Consider the following 20,524-nt stretch of genomic DNA (forward strand, 5'->3'; position numbering starts at 1 on the left):
TCACCTTCCATCACGATACTGACCTGAAGCATGCAGCCAGAGCTGCTCTGGTATGGTTTAAGTCAAACAATGTCTGTGTCTTTAAAGGGCAGAGTCAAAGTTCAGACCTCAATCCAGTGAAGAATCTGTGGCCAGACTTGAAAATTGCTCTTCACAGATGGTTTCCATCCAGTCTGAGTGAGCTGGAGCTATTCTGCCAAGAAGTATGGGCAAAGATTAGTCTCTAGATGTGGTGGAGACATACCCCGAAAGACTTGCTGCTGTTGCGGCAGCAAAAGGTGGTTCTACCTGGTTTTGGCTTTGGGGTGAATACTTGTGCATCCAACAGATGTCTTAACTATTGTTTGTGTCGCAACAGGAAGTATTTGCACCTTCAAAGCACTGTACATGCTGTATCAATCCAATGTTATAGCCCAATAAAATGATTTGGAATTCCAAGTTGTTACACTGAAAAGTCCAAGGGGGTCGAACACTGAAACATATTTGGCACAGCGTACGGTGGCTTATTCACAATAGAAACTATGAATTATGAAAATGTGAATGTTAAAGGAGTCGACAGCATCTCACCACCTGCTGCTGATAGATACTCAGTGTCATACCTGCTGCCTTGCACAGTATGCTGCTTGCATTCCAGTTCCCCAGGTTTCTGCCACCTAACAAACGGCACACCAGCACAGACAAATGGAGCGCAGCCATTGATCACTGTGCCCCCAGTTAGAAAAACAATCGACCACTCAAAACTTTGTACACGAATAACAGAAATGCAGAGAGGATGGATGAGATATGTAGTTTTATAGGTTGTGATGGACAGAAATAACTTGCTTAACTTCTCCTGGCAGCTGTTGACGGAAAAGCAAGTTCTCAACAGAAACTGGCCAACGTGAGCATGAAATCAGTCAAAAGGAATGAAGTGGAAGAACATGGCAGTGTGATTATCAGGCATTGTCAGAATTTCTATGATAAACTACATATTTTCTGTGCGGCTGTTGATGCCACGTTGAGGATTGTGTCACAGGCTCCTCCATTAAAGCTTTGTGCATGTGTTGTGTCTTAATACCCATACTTCTCTTTCCATCGTGTCATCATCATCATCATCAGCAGCAGCAGCAGCAGCAGCAGCAGCCAGTCTCACACGCTGTTTGTGCTGAAGCCCAGCAGGCAGCTTTTATCATGCTGCTCTGTTGTTCTGTAACCAAGATAACTACATTGTTGAGAGTTAGTGTCCCAGCAGTCCATTGGCTACATATTAATTTGTGGTGCAAGGCCGTTGTTCTCAGCTTCTGGAGCAACAAGCAGCATGCTCTTTGATTTTTATTAACAGTATTCTAGCCAAAGTACTAAGATTCATTCAGTGTTCAAACCCTCATTAAGCCTCATAGACTGGGCTGCCAGTCTGTTTCTTCTGACTGAGGAAGTTTTAATTTAGCTGGTGCACAATCCTGTGTCTCCTCTACAAACACTTAACAATCATGTTGTAGCTGGAACAAACGGATGTTCCAAATCTTGGCTTCCAACGCTTCCTTTGGGGCTTCTAAAAATAGTATACAGACGCTTAAAATGGAAACTCAACACAGTTTCTGAACAGACTTTTACATTTGTCTGATAAAATGAATTTACTCAAACCAGCCTTCAGAATAAAGGTGCAAGTCTGTCAGATCACTTCAATAGATGTGACTTTATGCTCCTGCTATGTTATTTCACACCTCTACTTTCATCTGCTGTCATTTGCTTGGAGCCTGAATTCAGCCCGTGTACAATTTCCACCCACTTTAGCACATAGCAGAATTTGATTGACCTGCATAAAACTCAGCAGATGGACTACTTGATATTTTCTACAACATAGACAAAATCTATTTTCAAAGTCATTGTGGTCAAATGGTTGGCCCCATTAAACAGAAACCATGCTAACTTGTGATCTTGTTGTGCTAGGAAACAAATGTGTGTGTGTGTGTGCATGCCCAGTCTGTTGACTTTTTGCTTCATTTGCCTGGTACAGATGGTTTTCTGTTGCCTCTGACAAATTTGGCTCCCTTTCATGCCATTTCCTCCAATGGAAAGTTAAAGGCTACAGTCTAATGAGCCCCTGCTCACCTCTAACAAGAATAGGTGTGATTGAGACTGACAGGGACACTGTTGCTGCAACCAGTCTGCTGCACCTTTAAGAGGAACAGATTGACAGCGTGCAGACTTCTGTAGGCTCGACACAGTGACTAATGACAGATGTTCTACAGAACCTAATGTCATTTCAGTTCATTGCAACTAGGCCCTGTGTTAGCTCTGTAATACAAGCTTCTGTTTATATAATTGAATTAACTCTTCATTATTCTAACCATGGTTTTGGTTTCACCTGGTAAAAGCCAAGGCTGGAGGTGTGTCTTGCAGCCCAATACTTTATTTTTACGTCTTGCACTTGCATTCAAAACAATTATCATGTCAGGCACATACACTGGCTTGACAAACAGTCTTTTTTCCAAACAAAAAAAGTTGGGTTTGAGGCTCTGGTTGGGCTATTTGCTGTCCGTCCAATCATTGACTTCAAAGTAACCTGGAAAATTTGGTGGCATGCTAAAGGGTGCAACAGCTTCAGAAGATTATACTGTATCTCATTATATCTGAACTCCTTCCTGGGGCCAGCAGAGGAGTTGGCAGTACTGTGGACAGCAGTACAGAGACACTGGCCATTCTGAATTGGGGAAAAATGGCAGATCAAAATATTTAATTTTAATTTGCCCCATTGACATTCTCTCACTCTCCTTTCCAGGTCCAGCCTCCATGTGGAGGTGAGCCCCCCATCATCGGCCTCCTCCTCACCCCTGTCCCCGTCTAGCCCCACCCTGGAGGAGCGGAGGAGGCCGGGAACCCTGTCAATCTGGCAGGAGAGAGAGCGTCTGCAGCAGCAGAGGGAAAAGGCCAGGTAAGTGCTCATGTGCTGATTTACTTTCAAGAGCATAAGTTTCTCATTAAGAATTGAAAACTTCCTACTGAAGAGTTTACTGCTGACATCTTAGAAAAGGGTTGAAGTGTGTGAATAGATTGGACACAGACACATGACGTTAGCAACATGAATTTTCCTCCCTCACTGGAACAGAGTGTGAAGATGAACTTGTGTGTAGCAGTTTGTGTTCCACACGTACAGTAAGGACCAAGTCTTTGCCAGAGGCTACTCCCGTGTGTCTGTCTCAAATCTAATTATACGCTGTCCATGTCAAAACTCTAATTTTGCAGTTTGCTGAAGTCGTCCAGCAAAACAGGAAGTCATGTGGCCACTGCACCGCAGACAGGAAGCAGCTCGGCGTAAGTAATGCCACTGAAAACACAGCTGAGCAACAGCAGAGACACACACTGACTGAGCAACTTCACAAGTTAAACACACTTCCATTTATTGTTGCTTATCCTCGGTTAATTCCAAATGGGCTGAAGCATGAGGGTGTGGAAAGAGATGGTTTCTGTAGTGAACAAACTCTGGTATCTGTCTCCCCCTAGTGGTGCATCTCCAGAGAACAGCAACTCCCACCCAGGCCTTGGGCAGCGATGTGCAGTGAGTGTTCCCCCTTTACTCCTTCAGAAAATAGAGCTGAGAGGTGCACAGCTGCACTGTGTGATGATTCCATGATTGAAGATGTGACTCTTGTTCCCTTTTTTTCGTCAGAGTGCTGATCAGATGAGCACAGTGTCTCCTTCAACATTTCTACATCGCTCCAGCAGCAGAACAGGTACTACAACACTGCACACGGCTCTTTTTGAAATGATTAGTTTATATCATGTTCATGCCTGAGCTGCTATGGCTACAGTATTATGAAGAGATGTTACACCATGCCCACAGCTGCATGGAGAGTTCAGAGGAACACTTTTCTCTGAGCACTTTAGGGACTTTTGTTTGCATAAAGGTTAAGAGCCTGTTTCCTGTGGGAGGTTGTTATTGTGGAAGAGAGATGATACACTTCCCCATACAGAAAATAACGAGGGGTGAGGAGGACACAAGAACACCTTTAGTCAAGGTCCACTTAGTTGTTCTCCCCTGAGCTTTTAATCCCATCTTGTGTCCTCCGCACTCCTCATTGCTCTGAACAATCTCTGTGTGCTGAGGAGGGGAAAAATGGACACGGAGTCTTGTCCTGTCATATGAGTCCAGCAGAATACACATGTGCTGTGTGACTGTGTCTGCCATAATACACATGTGACATTGACCTGAATGTTTGTGTCAGATGTCCCGTCCTCCCCAAAGACTTCCCCTCCACCTGGCCAGGCCCAGAAACCCAACAGCTTCCTGTTCCGCACTTCCTCCCGTAGCAACGTCAAGCCCACAGGTACACAAATAACACAACAAACACACTTCACACCCTCAGTCAGTGCTTCAGAAATGTTCCAACACTGTTTATTGTCTTTATCAGGCTTCACTCTTGGTGAGTCTGGCAGAAGCGAGTCTCGCACGATGCTGCGTTCTCCTAAAGAGGAGAGACCGGACATCACACAGCTCCGCAAGGTAAACCACAATATACACATACTTTCTAAAAACATTTAAAAACCGAAGTTGTTTCAGTCGTTGAATATGATATAAGTATGTATTTAGCGTAAAGTAATGATAGAATATCTTTATTATTATGACTTGTTACTGCAAAGCAACTACTTCTTGACAGACTGGAAAAGTGGGATCATCTAGTTCAGTCTTCACTTGGTTCTTGTCATATCTTGAAGACAGAGTGTATATTGTTGCCACTATTGTGACCATAAATCTGAGCAGATCACTGTGACATGTGGAGTCCCCCAGGGTTCAATATTTCAGCCACTATTATTCAACCTGTACGTGCTCCCTCAAGGTCCAGTCACATATGACAATATCATTGCTTATCACAGCAACACAGACAACACTGATGTTTAGCTCTTTCACCAGGTGACTATGGTCCCACAGAATCATTATCAATGCTTAGAGCAAGTAAATTACTGGATCCAATTAAATTCCCTTCAATTAATTAAAAACAAAACAGAAATCATTGTATTTAGCAACAAGGAGGAAAGAATGAAAATTATTGCTCAGCTTGATTCAGAGCTAAAAAGACAAACAAAACAAGTTAGAAATCTCAGACCTGAGCTTAAGCAGCCACTTCAAGGCACTAACCGAATCAGCATTTTATCATCTCCAACAGATGTCAAGAATTAACTCATCTCATGTCCAGACAAGATTGGGAGAAAAGACCGTCAGACAGCTTCAGCTTATTCAGAATGCTGCAGTCAGAGTTCTAAGAAGAACCAAGAGAGCTGAGCACCTCACCCCTGTTCTGTTATCTTTACACTGACTGCCAGTTACTCATAGAATAGATTTGAATGTGCTGTTGCTAGTAAAATACATTTCTGATCTCCCTGAAAAATATAAACCCAGTAGGGCCTCTTGATCTTTAGGAAGCAGTCAGCTGGTAAGACCTCGATCCAGACAGGGTGAAGCTGCTTTTCGCTACTATGCTGCAAACAGATGGAACCGACTTTCTGATGATCTCAAATGTGCCCCAACCCTCACCATGTTCAAATCAAAGTTAAAAACTCAGAAGCTGTTCTCCTGTGCTTTTGGTTTAACTTACACTGGAACTGTGTCTTATTTAATTTTACATATTTAACTTCATTTAAAAATGTTTGTTTTATTCTATATTCAATCATTGTTTTTAAATGTCAGCCTCGTTTTTTTCTTCGCCTGTTTAAAGCACTCTGAGCTTCTTTTTCAATCCTTTGACTGTCTTTTCATTAAGTAACTTGCACACTGTGACACTGTCAGACACATATTCATTGGTGTCTCGTGGTGCTCTAAGAAGGTTTTTAATGCTGACGAGAATAAAGATCTGACACAGCCCTCTCTCTGTCTCCCTCCTCAGACTCTGGAGTCTCGGCTAAAGATCACTCTGCCGGAGGATCTTGGTGACGCCTTGTCCAATGGCACCGTCCTCTGCCAGCTGGTGAATCAGATTCGACCCCGCTCCGTGTCAATCATCCACATCCCTTCCCCAGCAGTGGTGAGTCTGATAAACAGCCAAATCCTTGGTTTGGAATGACCAGAAGCTAATGTTAGCCAATGCTAGCAGACCATATATTTGAAAGGTATTGCTGTGTTTACTCAGTTTGTGATTCTTCACTACTTCTGTTACTGTGATACAACATTTTGGCAGCTCTCTAAAACTTCTTTGAAGAGACTGACTCAAGGGAATGATGGGCAATTCAGTGTGCCTTTATCCTGTAGTGGTCATGGTTCAGCAAAGTGTACATAGTCTCTGTTTAAAAGGTGAAATCCTTTTTTTTTGTTGTTGCTGAACGCTCCCAAATTAAAGCTGGTATTAAATGCGTTATGAAGGAAAAAAGAACAAATTTGCGCACACGAAGGAATAATAATGTTAAACGATATCAGTGCATTTTAACATACTGTAAATTCCTGACTAAATTCCACTATTCAAATACTGGTCAAATGAGAGTGTGTGGCCAGATTGGATGAATAAAGAGCGGTTACCATTAATCAAAATTAGAATTTCCTGTAGTACAAAAGCTTCCGTATTGGTTCAGTGTCATGTACATTTCCACTCTAAATGAGGTCATCTGTTATTCTTTTCAGCCAAAACTGAGCTCAGCCAAGTGTCGACTCAACGTGGAAAACTTTATTGCTGCCTGTCGCAAGCTGGGAGTCCCTGAGGTAAGGTCTCTTTATGGTTCTCACTTCGTGTCCTTTGAGTACAACTCATGCACATTTTACACACTTTGATATGTCTGAGTGTAACTTTCTTGTTTTGTAAAATCATCCCAATAACGCAGTGTTAAAAAAGCAGTTCGTTGGGATAGAATTTTCCATGTGCTTTCAGCTCAGTTGTGTTGCTGCATTATTGCTGTCAGGGTTGGACTGATGAAGCCGTTTGAAGACATTTTGCCCTCAATTAAATCACATTTTCAATTTGGCGCGCACATCAGTCTAACCCTGACTCTGCTTTGTGTAATTCTATGCTCTGTTTTGTTCTGTCTTTTGTCTCCTAGTTTTAACAATTTAACTACTTGTATTTTCCTTGTGTGTGTGTGTGTGTGTGTGTGTGTGTGTGCGCGCGCGCGTGCATGTGTCCTGTCCAGACGGACTTGTGTGTGTGCTCTGATGTGCTTCTGTATAAGCTGCCCGCTGTGCTGCGCTGTGTGATGGCCCTGCTGGCCGTGGAGGGGGGGGAGTCGGCGGAGGACCAGTCCCCCCGCCACTCCACTCCTTCATCGTCATCGTCCTCCTCCTCCTCCTCGCTGCTGTCCACAGATTTTCTGCTCTTCTACTGTGCGGCCATGGTGCTGCTCTACATCCTCTACTGCTACCTGCTCACCTAGAGGGGCGACACACAACACACAGTACTTATATATTCACTTGACTGTTGACCTGCTCTACATACTTACTGGACACACACACAGTCACTTTTGCAAAGTTTAAGGCCAGCATACACAGCTACTGCCACAGTTGTCACCTCAGACAATACTCTGCAGTGTGTGTGTGTGTGTGTGTGTGTGTGTGTGTGTGTGTGTGTGTGTGTGCGTGTGTGCGTGCGTGCGTGCGTGCGTGCGTGCGTGCGTGCGTGCGTGCGTGCGTGCGTGCGTGCGTGCGTGCGTGTGTGTGCACGCTTGTATGTGTGTGTGTGTGTGTGTGTGTGTGTGTTATTCAGTATACATACCCTCCATGGCAGTAGACTGATGTCATGAGACCTAAAAATGTGTGTTGGGTCTCCACAGCTGCACTGGTTGGATGTTAGAGCCATATAGAGCATAGAGCCAAGCACCTTTAAGAAACACAGAACACACTACAGAGCACTGAAGCGACAGCTCTTCATTTAGACACTTAGACCAATAGAAAGCACTACACTGTATGAGAGCAGATGAACGTAGAAATGCCTTATCCTTGTTTACCCTTCACTCTGGAATGCACGGCATATTTGGAGGAGATGGGGAGTTTTCTGTTTAACTGTCTCAGGCAGAGCTTCTCCACAGGCAGAAACACTCTCACTGGTTGAGACCTGAATGGGCAGAGCAAACCTCAGTTGAATCCCAATGACCTTGCATTCATATTTGCTTTTTACCAACGTGCACTTGTAGACAAACAGCTGCGATGCAGCCTTCACTTTCATGCACTTACCTGCGTACTCTGTGTTCATGATAGATTCACGTTTTAGCCACTCGGAAACACGTCAAGGCCCAATCGTTCCTGACTAATACCTGAATATCTTCCTTGAGAATGTTTTAAATAGAACTACACATGGTGACACCTGAGGTTACTGTATTGTTAGTATTGAGACCACAGCAGAAAAACTGCATATAGGATCAAGCTCTGTGAGTGTCTTATCGAAACATTCCTCCAGTGTTGTTGTTTGTTTACAGTCTGCTGCTGATCTTAACAATCAGACACTATTCATATATGTCGTTAGAGCTCGCAGACGCACAGCTAATGCAGGGCATGCAAGGTCGGTTTTGCTGCCAGTGGTGTTGCTTTTTGACCACTTAGGGGCAGTGCAACAAGCTGTAAACACAACATCTGACATACTATCACCTCATGAACATCCAATATCTCATTTTATCTCCTGAGACTGAGAGAGTTAGTCTAAAGTATCTGGAGGAGAAAAGAGATTATCACCTAAATGTAAAGTGTCCATGGATGTTTCTAATAAATAGACTAACTTCTGTCACATTACTGTATGCTATTCAGTGTGAAGTATGGAATTTGGAAACGGTGATAAATCTCAGGAGGGTTTTTTTTTTTTTTCAGCCTATTTCTCAGCGTTGCTCAGTCGGAGACACTGTGTTTCTTTGGCTCTGCTCATCAAGTTTTATTCTTGAGAGTGTTTCTGCTTTCAGAGCAGCTCTTTCTCTGAGAAATCTTCAAACTCCAATGTGCGTGTTTGTAGGCAGACTACTCATCCTGAGAGAGGAGCTGTTCAAGTAACCTGAGAACAGAACTGTGAATGTGATTTTTAGCCTTGAGACAGATGCAAGTTAGTTAAATGAGGAACCTGGATGTTAAATGATGTGAGGTCTGACACAACAATGTGACATTGAGTCTAACGATACAGTGCCTCTTACTGAACATTGACTAAGGCCACCGGCAGAGACTGCTTAGTTTTATGTCTGTGCATGAACAGCAGGGGGCGATGTTGCTGCATCAGTCCCCCTCCAGGCCTCTTGTCCAAACAGACGGTACAAACCCCTCTAGGAGGTTGTGTGTTTGAAGTCTTTTGTTGTCGCTGTCACTGGGCGCTTTGACCAGCTGACATTATGTTTGTATAAATGTAAACAGGTTATTAAATTATTACTTTTTTATTTATTTTGGGTTCTGTTCCATTTTTGGTTGTTTTTGTTTGAGGTGAAACAGCAAAGGCTTCTCCACTTTAGTTTCGCATTTAAGTTGATACCTTTAAAGCCTCATGAAGCTTTGTGAAATCAATGAGTGTGCGTTAAATCACACACACACACCGGTAAATTAGATGTAATCAATATTCAATTATTCAGAGTTAAAATAGCATTGATTGTTTAAAAGTTTTCCCTTTCATTGGATTGGTAAATTATTGATTCCCTTGAGGCTACACATTGAAGCGTTGAGCACATTGAGCATCAGACGGCCTCTGCTGTTTCTACCACATGCTGTGTCCGCCTTATTGCTTGAGAAGGTCAACGTGTGCAGCTTAACACAGATTGGAATCTGTAATGCTTATTTGACTAATGTGGGGTTTCAAAGCTAATATTAGGGGTTGTGCTGCTAAAGCCCTCCAAATTCACATCACTTATTGTTGCTATCAAGGCCTCTGAAACAACATGTACACCATAATGGGATGCTACAACCTTCTGCTGAAGGCCTAATGAACTTAAAGTAGGGAAGATTTAAGTCTCAGAATGTCGGGGGAAATGAAATGAAGATTTATCCTAAAATATTGCGATGTGTTGGTCTTGATAAGTAGTTGAGCAGGACTAATTTTCTTACGATATGGACCCCCAAATTGTTCGATTTTAAATAAATATATGTGAAATGTGATTTTGTCATTCTGTAGTCTTAATAGAGTTTTATTGGAGTTCATTTTTATTTCAAAGTGCTCTTTTTTTGCAAAACAATTTTACTGGCATTGTTTCTAATGACACTGTTTATTTCATGATGCCTTTATAATGTCTTAATAGTGGTCTTGTCTCCAGTCAGCTACCTCTGCCTCTCTCAAGCTAACTCAATGGCTGCTACCAAATGTAGCCAGTTAGCTGCTGCCAGAGCAACAACAATGCCAGAGTAGTTCTCAATCAACAATTCAACAATTATTTATCTTCGCACACTACACATGCCTCTTATCTAGCAAGCTATATAGTTAGCGTAGCAGTGTTGGCTAGCTCCTTTTGGTTTGAGTGACCACAGAGAAGACTGTCAGAAACATCGAATCAAACCTTGCTGAGCTAACTTTGAATTAGCCAGTAAGCTGCTGCTGTTAACATCAACTTTTGACTTTGATGCCCAGTAATATTACTAGCGGATTAACCAAGCTAGCTAATTAGCTAGCATGTGTAGCCTAGTTGAGCTTAGTAAAAATATCTAGAATCCAGTTGGTTGACTGGAATTACTTTAACATTGTTGTTGCGCTAGCTAACAGACGCTAACTGGCTAAGTGTTGGAGCAGTTGTTGAGCTTCATTGCTTGGGCGTGATGGGACGAAAGGTGTGCAGGCAGGGACAAAACCGGTCATTTAAGTGACATGAAATACAATGGATCTTGAAACAAAAGTGGAAATAATTACACAGATTCATCTCAACAATGTGATAAAAATGAACTCAAGTAAATCTTGATATGAAGAGAAGAATTATGAAACCACATTTCATAGTAATTAGTTTTAATATTTTATGATTGGGTCATGTATATATTTCACACAATTTATTCTTTATTTAACACTGAACCCTTTGGTGTCGCAAATTAAAGAAGCCATTCATTTGAAATTGCAATAGAGCAATAACTTGATTTTTTAGAAGGTGTCTATCACACTGGTTGTTTTAGTCCACCGTTCTTTTCATGTCCACATCTCAGTTTTCATCTCTGCTGTTTTCTAGAGGTCAGAATGTCCACTGTAAAAACCTCCCTTCCCATGGCTGACATTTTTTATTAGCCTGCTGTTACAATGAAATTTATACGGTTTCAATTCAAATGTATATTTTATAAATGAAACTGGATAAGCAACATACAGTAATTCACTCACTGGCTTAGACCAAGCTATATTCTTAAATATGTTAGCAGAACAGAAATACTGTTGTATTTTATATTTATACAATTCCCTTGTATTATTAAGAATCATTTTTGACTTTATAAAAATCTATATGTAAAGTTCTTTTTCTCCCGCTGTAAAGAAATTATTAAAAATGAACTTTGAACTTGCTGTTTGTCCGCTTGCCTGCTGTCATGCTTTTGCTTTATCAGCCAAGAACTTGAATGTGATCAGGGTATCTGCAGCTGCAAGTCACCAAAGGTCCCCCTACTACCTTTTTTATGGTGTTTTCGTTTGCATCTCATGAACTTCAAAGGACTTTTAAAGATTTAATGGATCCAATGTCTGTCCCAACTCCTTTGTGGGAGACAGTTCTTTCTGTGGGGAAGTTAACCCAACATACATTTGCCAGACTAACCACCAAATCCTCATCATTTTCCTCTCCAAAACCTAAAAATAGGTCTGAAAACACTTCGTGAAAAATGAATGTCACCATGGTGGCATCTTCATTCTCTTATTCTGGTGAATTCAGCTAGAATTGGCTCATTACTGCCCCCTGTAGACAGCTGGGGACACATATTAACACTTCCTTTAAATTTCTATTTTAGTACATCAGGAATGTATCTTTCAGGTCCAAACGGACTCTTTGGCAGGTACAAAAGAATCGGATTTGCACATTTTGAAACTACTCATAGCTGAAAGAAAACATAAAAAATGTGTGATGTGGTGAAGAAATAGGACTTATTAAACACCCCCTTTTAGAAATTATAAAGTACATTCAGAGCCCAGACTGGCTCTTCATCAGCTACAGAGGAATAAGGAATAACTCAGCACCTGCACAAGAAATTCTGTAGTTTGCACCCTGACTCAAGACAGTTGGTGAGAGCACAGTTGTAGTGGGTGTGGAGAACAGTATGCTTTGGTTTTACAAGAGAGAAGAGTGCAAGCACAAGGCCTGAGGGGTTGGCTTGGCATATGTGCGACTGGTTAACTTCCCCACAGTTTGAGGCAGACTCACACATTGTTGGTTTGGTCTTTTCATGAGATTTTTTTTGACAATAAAAAAAAATCCAGAGTAACACCAGACTCATTCTTTAAATACTGTACACAATGTTCAACAGTGCAGAAAATCCTGCACATCCACTGTCAGATCAGTAGAGGACATGGTGATTTTAGCAGTTTGGTTCTTTCATGTTGGTTTTGAATTAGTTTTGAAGTCATTTTCACAGCACATTCAAACTGATGAAATGAGGTAAAATTGTAAGCAGGCGTGCAGATATCCTGATGCTTCCCTGAATCCACTGTGCCCTGTGCTTTAACCTCTCCAAAAGCTCCTGTGTGCTCTCCAAACAGCAGGTTTACCATCATAAATTCCAGCTGGCCTGTGATGGAGAAGGTGAGTGTGTTGAGCCAAAGCCAGAGAAAAGGCAGAAATCAGCTTGTAGGTTTGTAATGCACCATTCACAAGGTGGAGACTCGATAAACCGTGCTGTCACCTTTCTGATTTCCCCTCACTGCATCACTTGCAGCCTGCAGTCTGTCTGCTGCTCTCACACACACCACTGGAGCTGTGAGTGTGTATTTTAAGCTGCAGACTGTCTGCGTTTCATGTGTACAGTCAGACTCTGGTTCACTAGTTAATCAAATAATCACTACGGAGTCAACAGCACTGATTACGCAGGTTTAATCTTTCTCAGACGTACCAGGAAATGTCAGTTTTTGTGGGTGAGGGAGTTCTTTTGGGGGTCCTTTCAGGGGTCACTGAGAACAATTCAGAGGGCCCATCAGACTGTCTTTAAAGTGAAAAAAGCTGAGAATCGCTGTCATGCATCCACGTTCATTTTAAAGTCTGAGATTTGATGCAACAATTACCAGGATGAACATTCAATAGCTTGCAGCATTATCTGATCATGGCAGAGCTACTAATTTTCTTGTCTTAAAGCCATCTAAATCTGAGCTATGACAATGCATAATGAAAGGCATGCAACATCACTATAAGCATGACATTCAACGGGGGCCCAGAGTCAGAGCTTTGCTGTTATGTCTGCACATCTCTCGCCCTCTGTGCTTTGTTGTGGATGTACCCTGCGTAGGTGCCAAACTCCTCGTTTCCTGGGGGTTGCTTTAAACAATAATGTACAGCATAAACAGTATAAGGCTTTCAAGGACTGTCATATCATATAACAGTGAGTCAACCAGTTTATTTAATCACCATAAAAGAATGCATTAACAAACTACCTAAGGGGATAATTAAACAATGATTGTATGACACAGCTAGGTGGTGACATACACTCACGCTCAGGAGCTGGACTGCTCCATCAGAGGTACTGCTTCAAGCCACACAGCACACTTGATCCAGACACTTTTATACAGCTGCTGTTTTAGGTTCACTCAACAGTGTTGACTGACTTTCACTGCTGGTGTCAAGACTGGACACAGCTTCTAGGAGTGTCTTTCCTATGCTTGATTAGCCATGCTAGCAGGCTGGTGGCTCTGGGGATGGTGGTGTCAGCTGATCACTTTGACGCTCCACCACTTTGGTACAGACTGAAATAGCTCAACAACTATTGGATGGATTGTCATCAAATTATATAGAAGTTCATGTCTTCCAGAGGATGACTTTTAATAACTTGTTAATAATATTTAGCTAAATCTCCTTTGTGTTAGGGCCTCTTATTCACATGCAAAAAGAATTTTAGGTCTCTAAAATGGAGATTGTTTTTACAGAATTATCCTCTCTGGTGTTTGACCGATGCCTGATTTTAGACTTTAATGGCCACTCACAGGCCAGGCACGGTTGTTTGAGTGTTTGTAGTCAATTTTGCATTCCTGTGGGTGTAGATATACTTTGTAAAATCAAGGCTGTACAGACAGAGAGACTGACTGAGCGGGTTGCAAAGGAAGCCTCGAACCATTGCCCATTGCTCCCAGAGGTTAAATTGTTGGCAGACAACAGGCGATGGGTTCCAAGATTGATCAACAAATGTAAACACGCCAACATGCGAAACTCAGATGGTGAACATGGATTTGTATAGCTCTTCAAAAACAAAGAAATCACATACACCAAGTGCTTCTCATTAAAAAAGAGAAACAGAATGAACATAAAAACAGAAAATTATGTAAAATGAAATGGAGAATATAACCCACTTCACGATCATAGTAAAAATAAGATAGAAATTAGGATGAAAATAGAGTAAAGCCCATGAATAATAAAATGGGAAATAAAACCCACTGAATAGTTGTAATAAAATGTGAGAGGCAAAGATTTCAGGCCAGTATCTGCAAAAGTCATAGCTACTGTGGTTAAAGGTTAACTGAGGTCAGTTTTTAGCTTTCTTTTAAAAATATTCTGCGAGCTGCTTCCCTGATATCTGTAAGTACTGTGTTCCAGAGCTTTGGGGTGTAATTGACAAAGGCTGCATCCCTGATTTTCCTTCCGCTTTTTCTGGAAACCTCCAATAAACCAGCAGCAGATGATTGCAGTGTTCTCGAAGGCAAATGGTGAACAAGGGAGTTAACAATGTAGCTCAGCCTTAGTCCATTATTTAGCCCATAGCTTTGTATAGAAGGAGAACCTTAAAATCAGTCCTGAATGTTACAGGAAGTCGTGCAGAGCAGCTAAAACTAGACTGATGTGCTCTCTCCTCTTGGTTCTGGTTAATAGCTGAGCTGCAGAGTTTTGAATGAGGCCAGTTAATAGTGAATTACAGCAATTGAATACATGAATCAGTTTTCAGCATCTTTTTGGTTTATAAATGCTTGTACTTCAGCTATGTCACCTTGTTGATGTGCGACTTGAAGCTCAGATCTGAATCCAGGATAACGCAAAGATGTATAACCTCAGATTTAATCCAGGGAGTTAATTTCCCCAGATTATTAATCAGCATTTCCCTTTTTATTTTCGGGCCAACTAGTAGGATTTCAGTTTTGTTCTCATTTAACTGCAATAAATTATTGCTTATCCACTTAGTTATTGCCAAAAGACAGCTATGGAGTCTGCAGCTGCAGCATCATTTGGTTCCATACAGATGAACAGTTAATGTCATGTGTGTCATCATGATCCCCAAGGCTGACCTAAAACTTTCCCCCTTAACACACAGTCAGAAAGACCAGCCGACTGTTCAAGACCATTGATTCAGATATCGTGGTCATTCGTACCAAACGCTGCACTCAGATCTAAGAGGACAAGAACTGAGACCTTGTTTTCATCAGAATTTAGTCTGAGGTCACTGATTATTTTAGTCAGAGCAGTTTCAGTGCTGAGGTTCTAAACCTGACTGAAATGAATGTTACTTTCTTTAAGAAATGAGTTAATTTGCACTGAAACAATCTTTTCCAGTATCTTTCTGACGAATGGAAGGTTGGATATCGGCATGTGGTTAGAGACTGCATTATTATCTAGATTGGGTTTCTTTAGTAATGGTTTTCTAGCAGCTGTTTTAAACACATCTGGTAAGGTGCTGAGTTAGACTCAGTGACAGTCTTGCAGAGCTCAGTTAATGTAATGCAGGAGAATTTTCCCATGGTCACGTATTTTTTACAGGGTTTCCTCAGCTCATCTGGATTTACATCAGCAGCAAGACTGGCTGAAGTTATGTTGTTATCAAAGAACAATTTGAAAGTTATTGTGTGCTTGTTTAGAGCAATCAGATCAGATGACAAGGTGCACTTTTTATTACTGTATAAAAAAGCTGACTGGTCAAAACCTGTAGGGGGGTGTCAGCTGACACCAGGGACATTACATATAGGACTAGACAAAGGGTCAGCTCACAGTTAAAACTCAGCTTTCTCATCCTGTCCAATCATCTATTTCTATATATCACCATTGAATAATAGTACTATTCAGTTAAAACTCAGTGAATCTGGGGGTTTTGGGGCCCTGGGGCAGTTTCCCACTTGTTCTTCTACAGCCCAAGGTATGAAACATAATCATTTAGTCACAGTAGATAAAGAGAGATAGATTGTGATCAATACCAACAAAATAACCAGTTAAATAGTGCTAAGTGCATTACTCGAAGTTTGGTCTTGCAAGTGTTTTCAAAAGAACTAAGAGTGCCTCTGCTGGAGGAGTGGTGTGTGGGTTGATACAGTATATTCATAAATGAGAAGGAAAGTGAAAGAAGTGACACTGGTTGACAAGAACTCAAGGCCTCATAACAAACCTGTGGAGTGAAAGCAATACTCAGAAATGCAGGTGACAGACAGGAACCAAGGCGATAAGCTCTACTGATAGCACATTTTGGCAATTCATAGGTACATACGACAAAACTGTGTCCTAAGCTGCCCAGAATACTACTTTGTTTCTCTCTCTGCCCTGCAATGTTACTCTATTCTGTTAGACCTGACAGTAATGAGTGACTTTTATCAGCCCATATTCCTGCAACATTTTCTTTTAGTATTCAAGGAAACAGCATTTTCTCGAGCTGTGCTCTTAGGTTGGGCCGATGTTTGCTCTATTATCTGGCTCCGTCTTTAAAGCTGAGTATTGAAGCCTTCTCAGTCACAGTTATAGCTGTTTACATCACTGTGTGAGGTGTTGTGTGAAATGAAGTGTGTAGAGGAGGGAGAGCTGCAGCGGGGACGCTGAGGCTGAGGGTGTGGGGATAGTTCGTTCAGGACGTCTGACGGCTGATGGCAGCAGGACTGAACTGGTTCACAGAGCCAGAGAATAGGAAAGTCATCTATAGCTGAACACTGACGATGTTCATTATTATCACTTCAGTCTCATGTAGTGGAGTGTGGGAGGGGTTGAGAACTATACTGGGTTTAGATGTTACATATTTGATAGTGGAAATTTGAATATTTACATCTCATATCCATTTGTCCAATGGTAGTAAAATAATGTTTTTTAGCAAGAGAAAAGTGTATTTGTATTGTCAGACATGCACTGACAGCAACAGTAGTCAGATACATTTGCCTTACAGTATATGAGTTTGAAGGTGGTGAGTAACAAACAAACTTCCTGTTTGTCATGCGGTACTTTGTCAGTTTTTCTGAGAAACCACTGGTCAATTTTATGAAATCAAAGTGAGAGTAAGTGTTGGCTTGAATTGACTGTTGATGATTTAATACAAAATTGGATTTTTCAGGCCTTCAAAGACAGCTTGAAGTTTATCTGGAGCTGTTGTCAGAGCAACAAGCCCCCAAGGCCAAATTTCCCAAGGTGCAGCTTGTTCACATCAAGACTTTTCACAGATTTGAAGAGGCTATGTAAACAATATAGCTAAATGGAAAAATAAACAGACCGGGTCAATATAGTGCATCTTCTCATCTTAGTTTATTACACATGTCAGTATTAGTTTATGTATCGATGAGTAACAAAGTTCTGTGCAGGCAGAAGTTTGGAACAAATGGCAATCTAGACTGGGGGTAATTTAGACATACTGTCTCCATTACAGAGTTTATCCAGCAGAGAGCACCAACAAATTCTTTTTTTAATACCAAGTAGTATGTATCTTGGTCACAATCTTGAAGAACAGACAAATAAAAAACAAATACTGATACTAATACTGATATCATTTAAACATTAAAATATGCTGGACTGAAAAAATCAATTTTAGCTCAGTTTAAATCAGTGTCATAAGTTTTAGGTTAATTAATCAAGTGAGATTTTTGAACAATATAATTTAATCTTCAGAGTTGGATCTGTTTTACATTTTGGTAGGTTTACTGCATAGTATAAATTTCTTTAAGGTTTCATCTGACTGTAGCTGTCCAAAAACCTAACCGACATAGAGACCAACAGAGTTTATGAAGGCCATCTTCATTCAAAGTCAGACCACAGATCCTTCTTTTCCATCAGACAGTCACACATTTCTAAACATGTATTTTACAGCAACGAATGAATATGTAGTTGTCTTCATTTTGATGCGGCTGGTTGCTTGTTCCAAAGGAAAGACTTTTAATAGCTTTTCATTTCAGGCCTGGAGGCAATAAACACTCCAGCATTTGACAGGGTGTGTGGATGTGTCTGATATCCACTGTATATGAGATTGAAATGACATGCCTCGCTACTGAATGTCACTGAGCATGTATTATAAATTTGTTAACTCTTTCACCACCAGGTTGGTCTTTATATTCACATGTCAGTTTCGAAGCACAGACAGCACATCCATTACATTTACTTTATCAGCAAGCATATTCCCTGTAAACCAAAGCCTCCTACCCATGACGGTGGCATGTCTTCACTTCACATTCAGAGAGGATAACAGGTGGTTAATAATCACGGGGGATTAAAAACTCTAATTTATTCAATATATGTGAAAGTCCCAAACAACATTTATGTGATTCTAGCATGTGTCAAATGATTCTGATGGCATTAAGTCTAGGCTGTCTGCCACAGTGTTATCCTTAATATTACCACCTGATGGCACAATAGAAAGGAATGTTCAGATCCTACAGTGTACATACTGGTTTTAATTAGGCTTGATGCTATTTTGATGGAAACTAGAGCTCCTTTAATGTTCTTAAATAAAAAAGTAATTGTACTCATATTTTTCTGACAACTCAACTGGGTGTGCTGAGATTAAAGGACTGGTTTAAATTTTTGGGAAATTCACAATTTAACTTACTTATTTTTGTTATTATTACTTATTTGTTATGTTATCTCATGACACTTTCCATATAGAGCAGATCTAGACCATACTCTTCAATATACAGAGACCCATACAATTCCCCCACGAGCAAGCACGTTACAAAAGTGGTGAGGAAAAACTTCCTTTCAACAGGCAGAAACCTCAGGTGGAACCAGGCTCTGGGTGGGCAGCCATCTGCCTCACTGGTTGGGTTTAGAGATTGATAGATTATGGGCACAACTATAACCTACAATCCAGGTGCATGATCCATGGGAACCTGCATGATGAGAAAGTGGAAAAACTGCGGGGAAGAAGCCCAGTTAGTAAGATGCATTACTGAGGCATGAATGCATACAGTTGGAGAGGTAGAGAAGAGCCCAGTGTATCATGGTGATGTCCCTCAGCAGTCCAATGCTACAGCAGCATAACTAGGGGTTGGTCCAAGGCAAGACTGAGCCAGACCTAGAAGTAAGCTTTATCAAAGAGGAAAGTGAAGAAGTGAAGTGAAATGAAGAAAAATGAAAAATGGTTCTCCAGAAGAGTGATGCTTGATAGCTGAAGGCTCTGGCTCCAGTTCTACTTTAGGAGACTTGAGGAACCATAAGTAAGCCTGCGTTCTGGGAACACAGTGTTCTAGTGAGGTAATAAGGTACTATGAGCTCTTTAAGATATGATGTGCCTGACCAAGTAAGGTTTTTATTGACAGTCAAAATAAGTTTAACATCCATCTCTGTGCTCAAACACACACCTACCAACTAAGACTTAATTCAACAGAGGCCCAACAGCAAAGGTCTGCTCCTTAATTCAGCCATGCTGCCACTATGGCCTGAGGCTCACTAACACACCTTGTTTTATGCGCATACAGAAATGTGAAAATAACAAACTGTGGTTTGGGGAGACTTACGTGGTGGAGCTTTAATGCTAAATTAGGCTAACACTCCAGATCAGCACATCCAGGACTACTGGCAAATGACACGAAGCTACACAATATGACTTTGTTCATTAGTAAGTCAGTGTGAAAGCATGTTAACAGACTAATTTATATTCCTACTTATTACTTATAGAGCATGTTGGAGATTATTGTTATTAAAGCTGGTAGTAATAGAGCCAATATTCAACATACAAAAAAGTTTGACAAAAACATATAGATCTTAGCTGCATCTCCTCACTGCTTTCTTTTTCCCTTCCCAGGATTCATTGTGTTCCCCCCAACTCATCATGGAGGACGAGGGCTTGAGTCGGCTAGCCCAGACCATCCAAGTGTTGGTCGACCTGGCTGACAACTCCCAGCGTGGCCTGAAACAGGAAACGTCAGGAACTGCTGGCTCAACACAATGCTAGCACCACATCGCTGCATCTGCAACAGAGTCACATACATAAAAGAGATCCATCTCAGGGCCACTTTGTTTTTAACATGTTTCATATTTGACCTCCAACATCAATAAAATGACTTGTGTAAATGACTTGATGTGTCTCTTTTCAGATTGCATTTCACAAGTTACAGGAATAGATCAACATACACCATATTTATGAGAGTTAAATGTAAAAAATCAACATCAATTCTGTGTCCGTGTGTTTACAGGCTGGAGTCAGCATGTGGTTAGCCTAGCTTAGCATAGAGACTGTAAGCAGGGGGAAACAGCTAGCCTGACTGTGTCCAAACCTCTTTGATTAACATGTAGCATCTTGACATCTTATTTCTTTAACTGGTGCACAATTAGAAAAGTGAAAATG

General features: G+C 41.2%; 1 protein-coding gene across 2 annotated transcripts in view; it reads left to right on the top strand.

Moving 5' to 3' along the window:
* lrch4 (leucine-rich repeats and calponin homology (CH) domain containing 4) overlaps positions 1 to 20,245 on the top strand; it is a 52,361-nt gene extending 32,116 nt beyond the window's left edge. Inside the window, exons 10-18 of one of the 2 annotated variants that reach the window (XM_070993038.1) lie at positions 2,762 to 2,914; positions 3,226 to 3,294; positions 3,484 to 3,538; positions 3,650 to 3,713; positions 4,206 to 4,307; positions 4,392 to 4,483; positions 5,862 to 5,999; positions 6,590 to 6,667; positions 19,982 to 20,245. In XM_070993038.1, coding sequence (XP_070849139.1) covers positions 2,762 to 2,914; positions 3,226 to 3,294; positions 3,484 to 3,538; positions 3,650 to 3,713; positions 4,206 to 4,307; positions 4,392 to 4,483; positions 5,862 to 5,999; positions 6,590 to 6,667; positions 19,982 to 20,131 — 901 coding nt within the window. In that variant the 3' untranslated portion in view covers positions 20,132 to 20,245. Of the gene's footprint in view, positions 1 to 2,761; positions 2,915 to 3,225; positions 3,295 to 3,483; positions 3,539 to 3,649; positions 3,714 to 4,205; positions 4,308 to 4,391; positions 4,484 to 5,861; positions 6,000 to 6,589; positions 6,668 to 7,092; positions 11,387 to 19,981 lie in introns of those variants that run through there. The other variant, XM_070993037.1, reaches the window with a different exon arrangement.
* Positions 20,246 to 20,524: the final 279 nt, after the last annotated feature.

The sequence above is a fragment of the Chaetodon trifascialis genome, chromosome 23 (assembly GCF_039877785.1).
Source record: "Chaetodon trifascialis isolate fChaTrf1 chromosome 23, fChaTrf1.hap1, whole genome shotgun sequence".
Taxonomy (NCBI): domain Eukaryota; kingdom Metazoa; phylum Chordata; class Actinopteri; order Chaetodontiformes; family Chaetodontidae; genus Chaetodon; species Chaetodon trifascialis.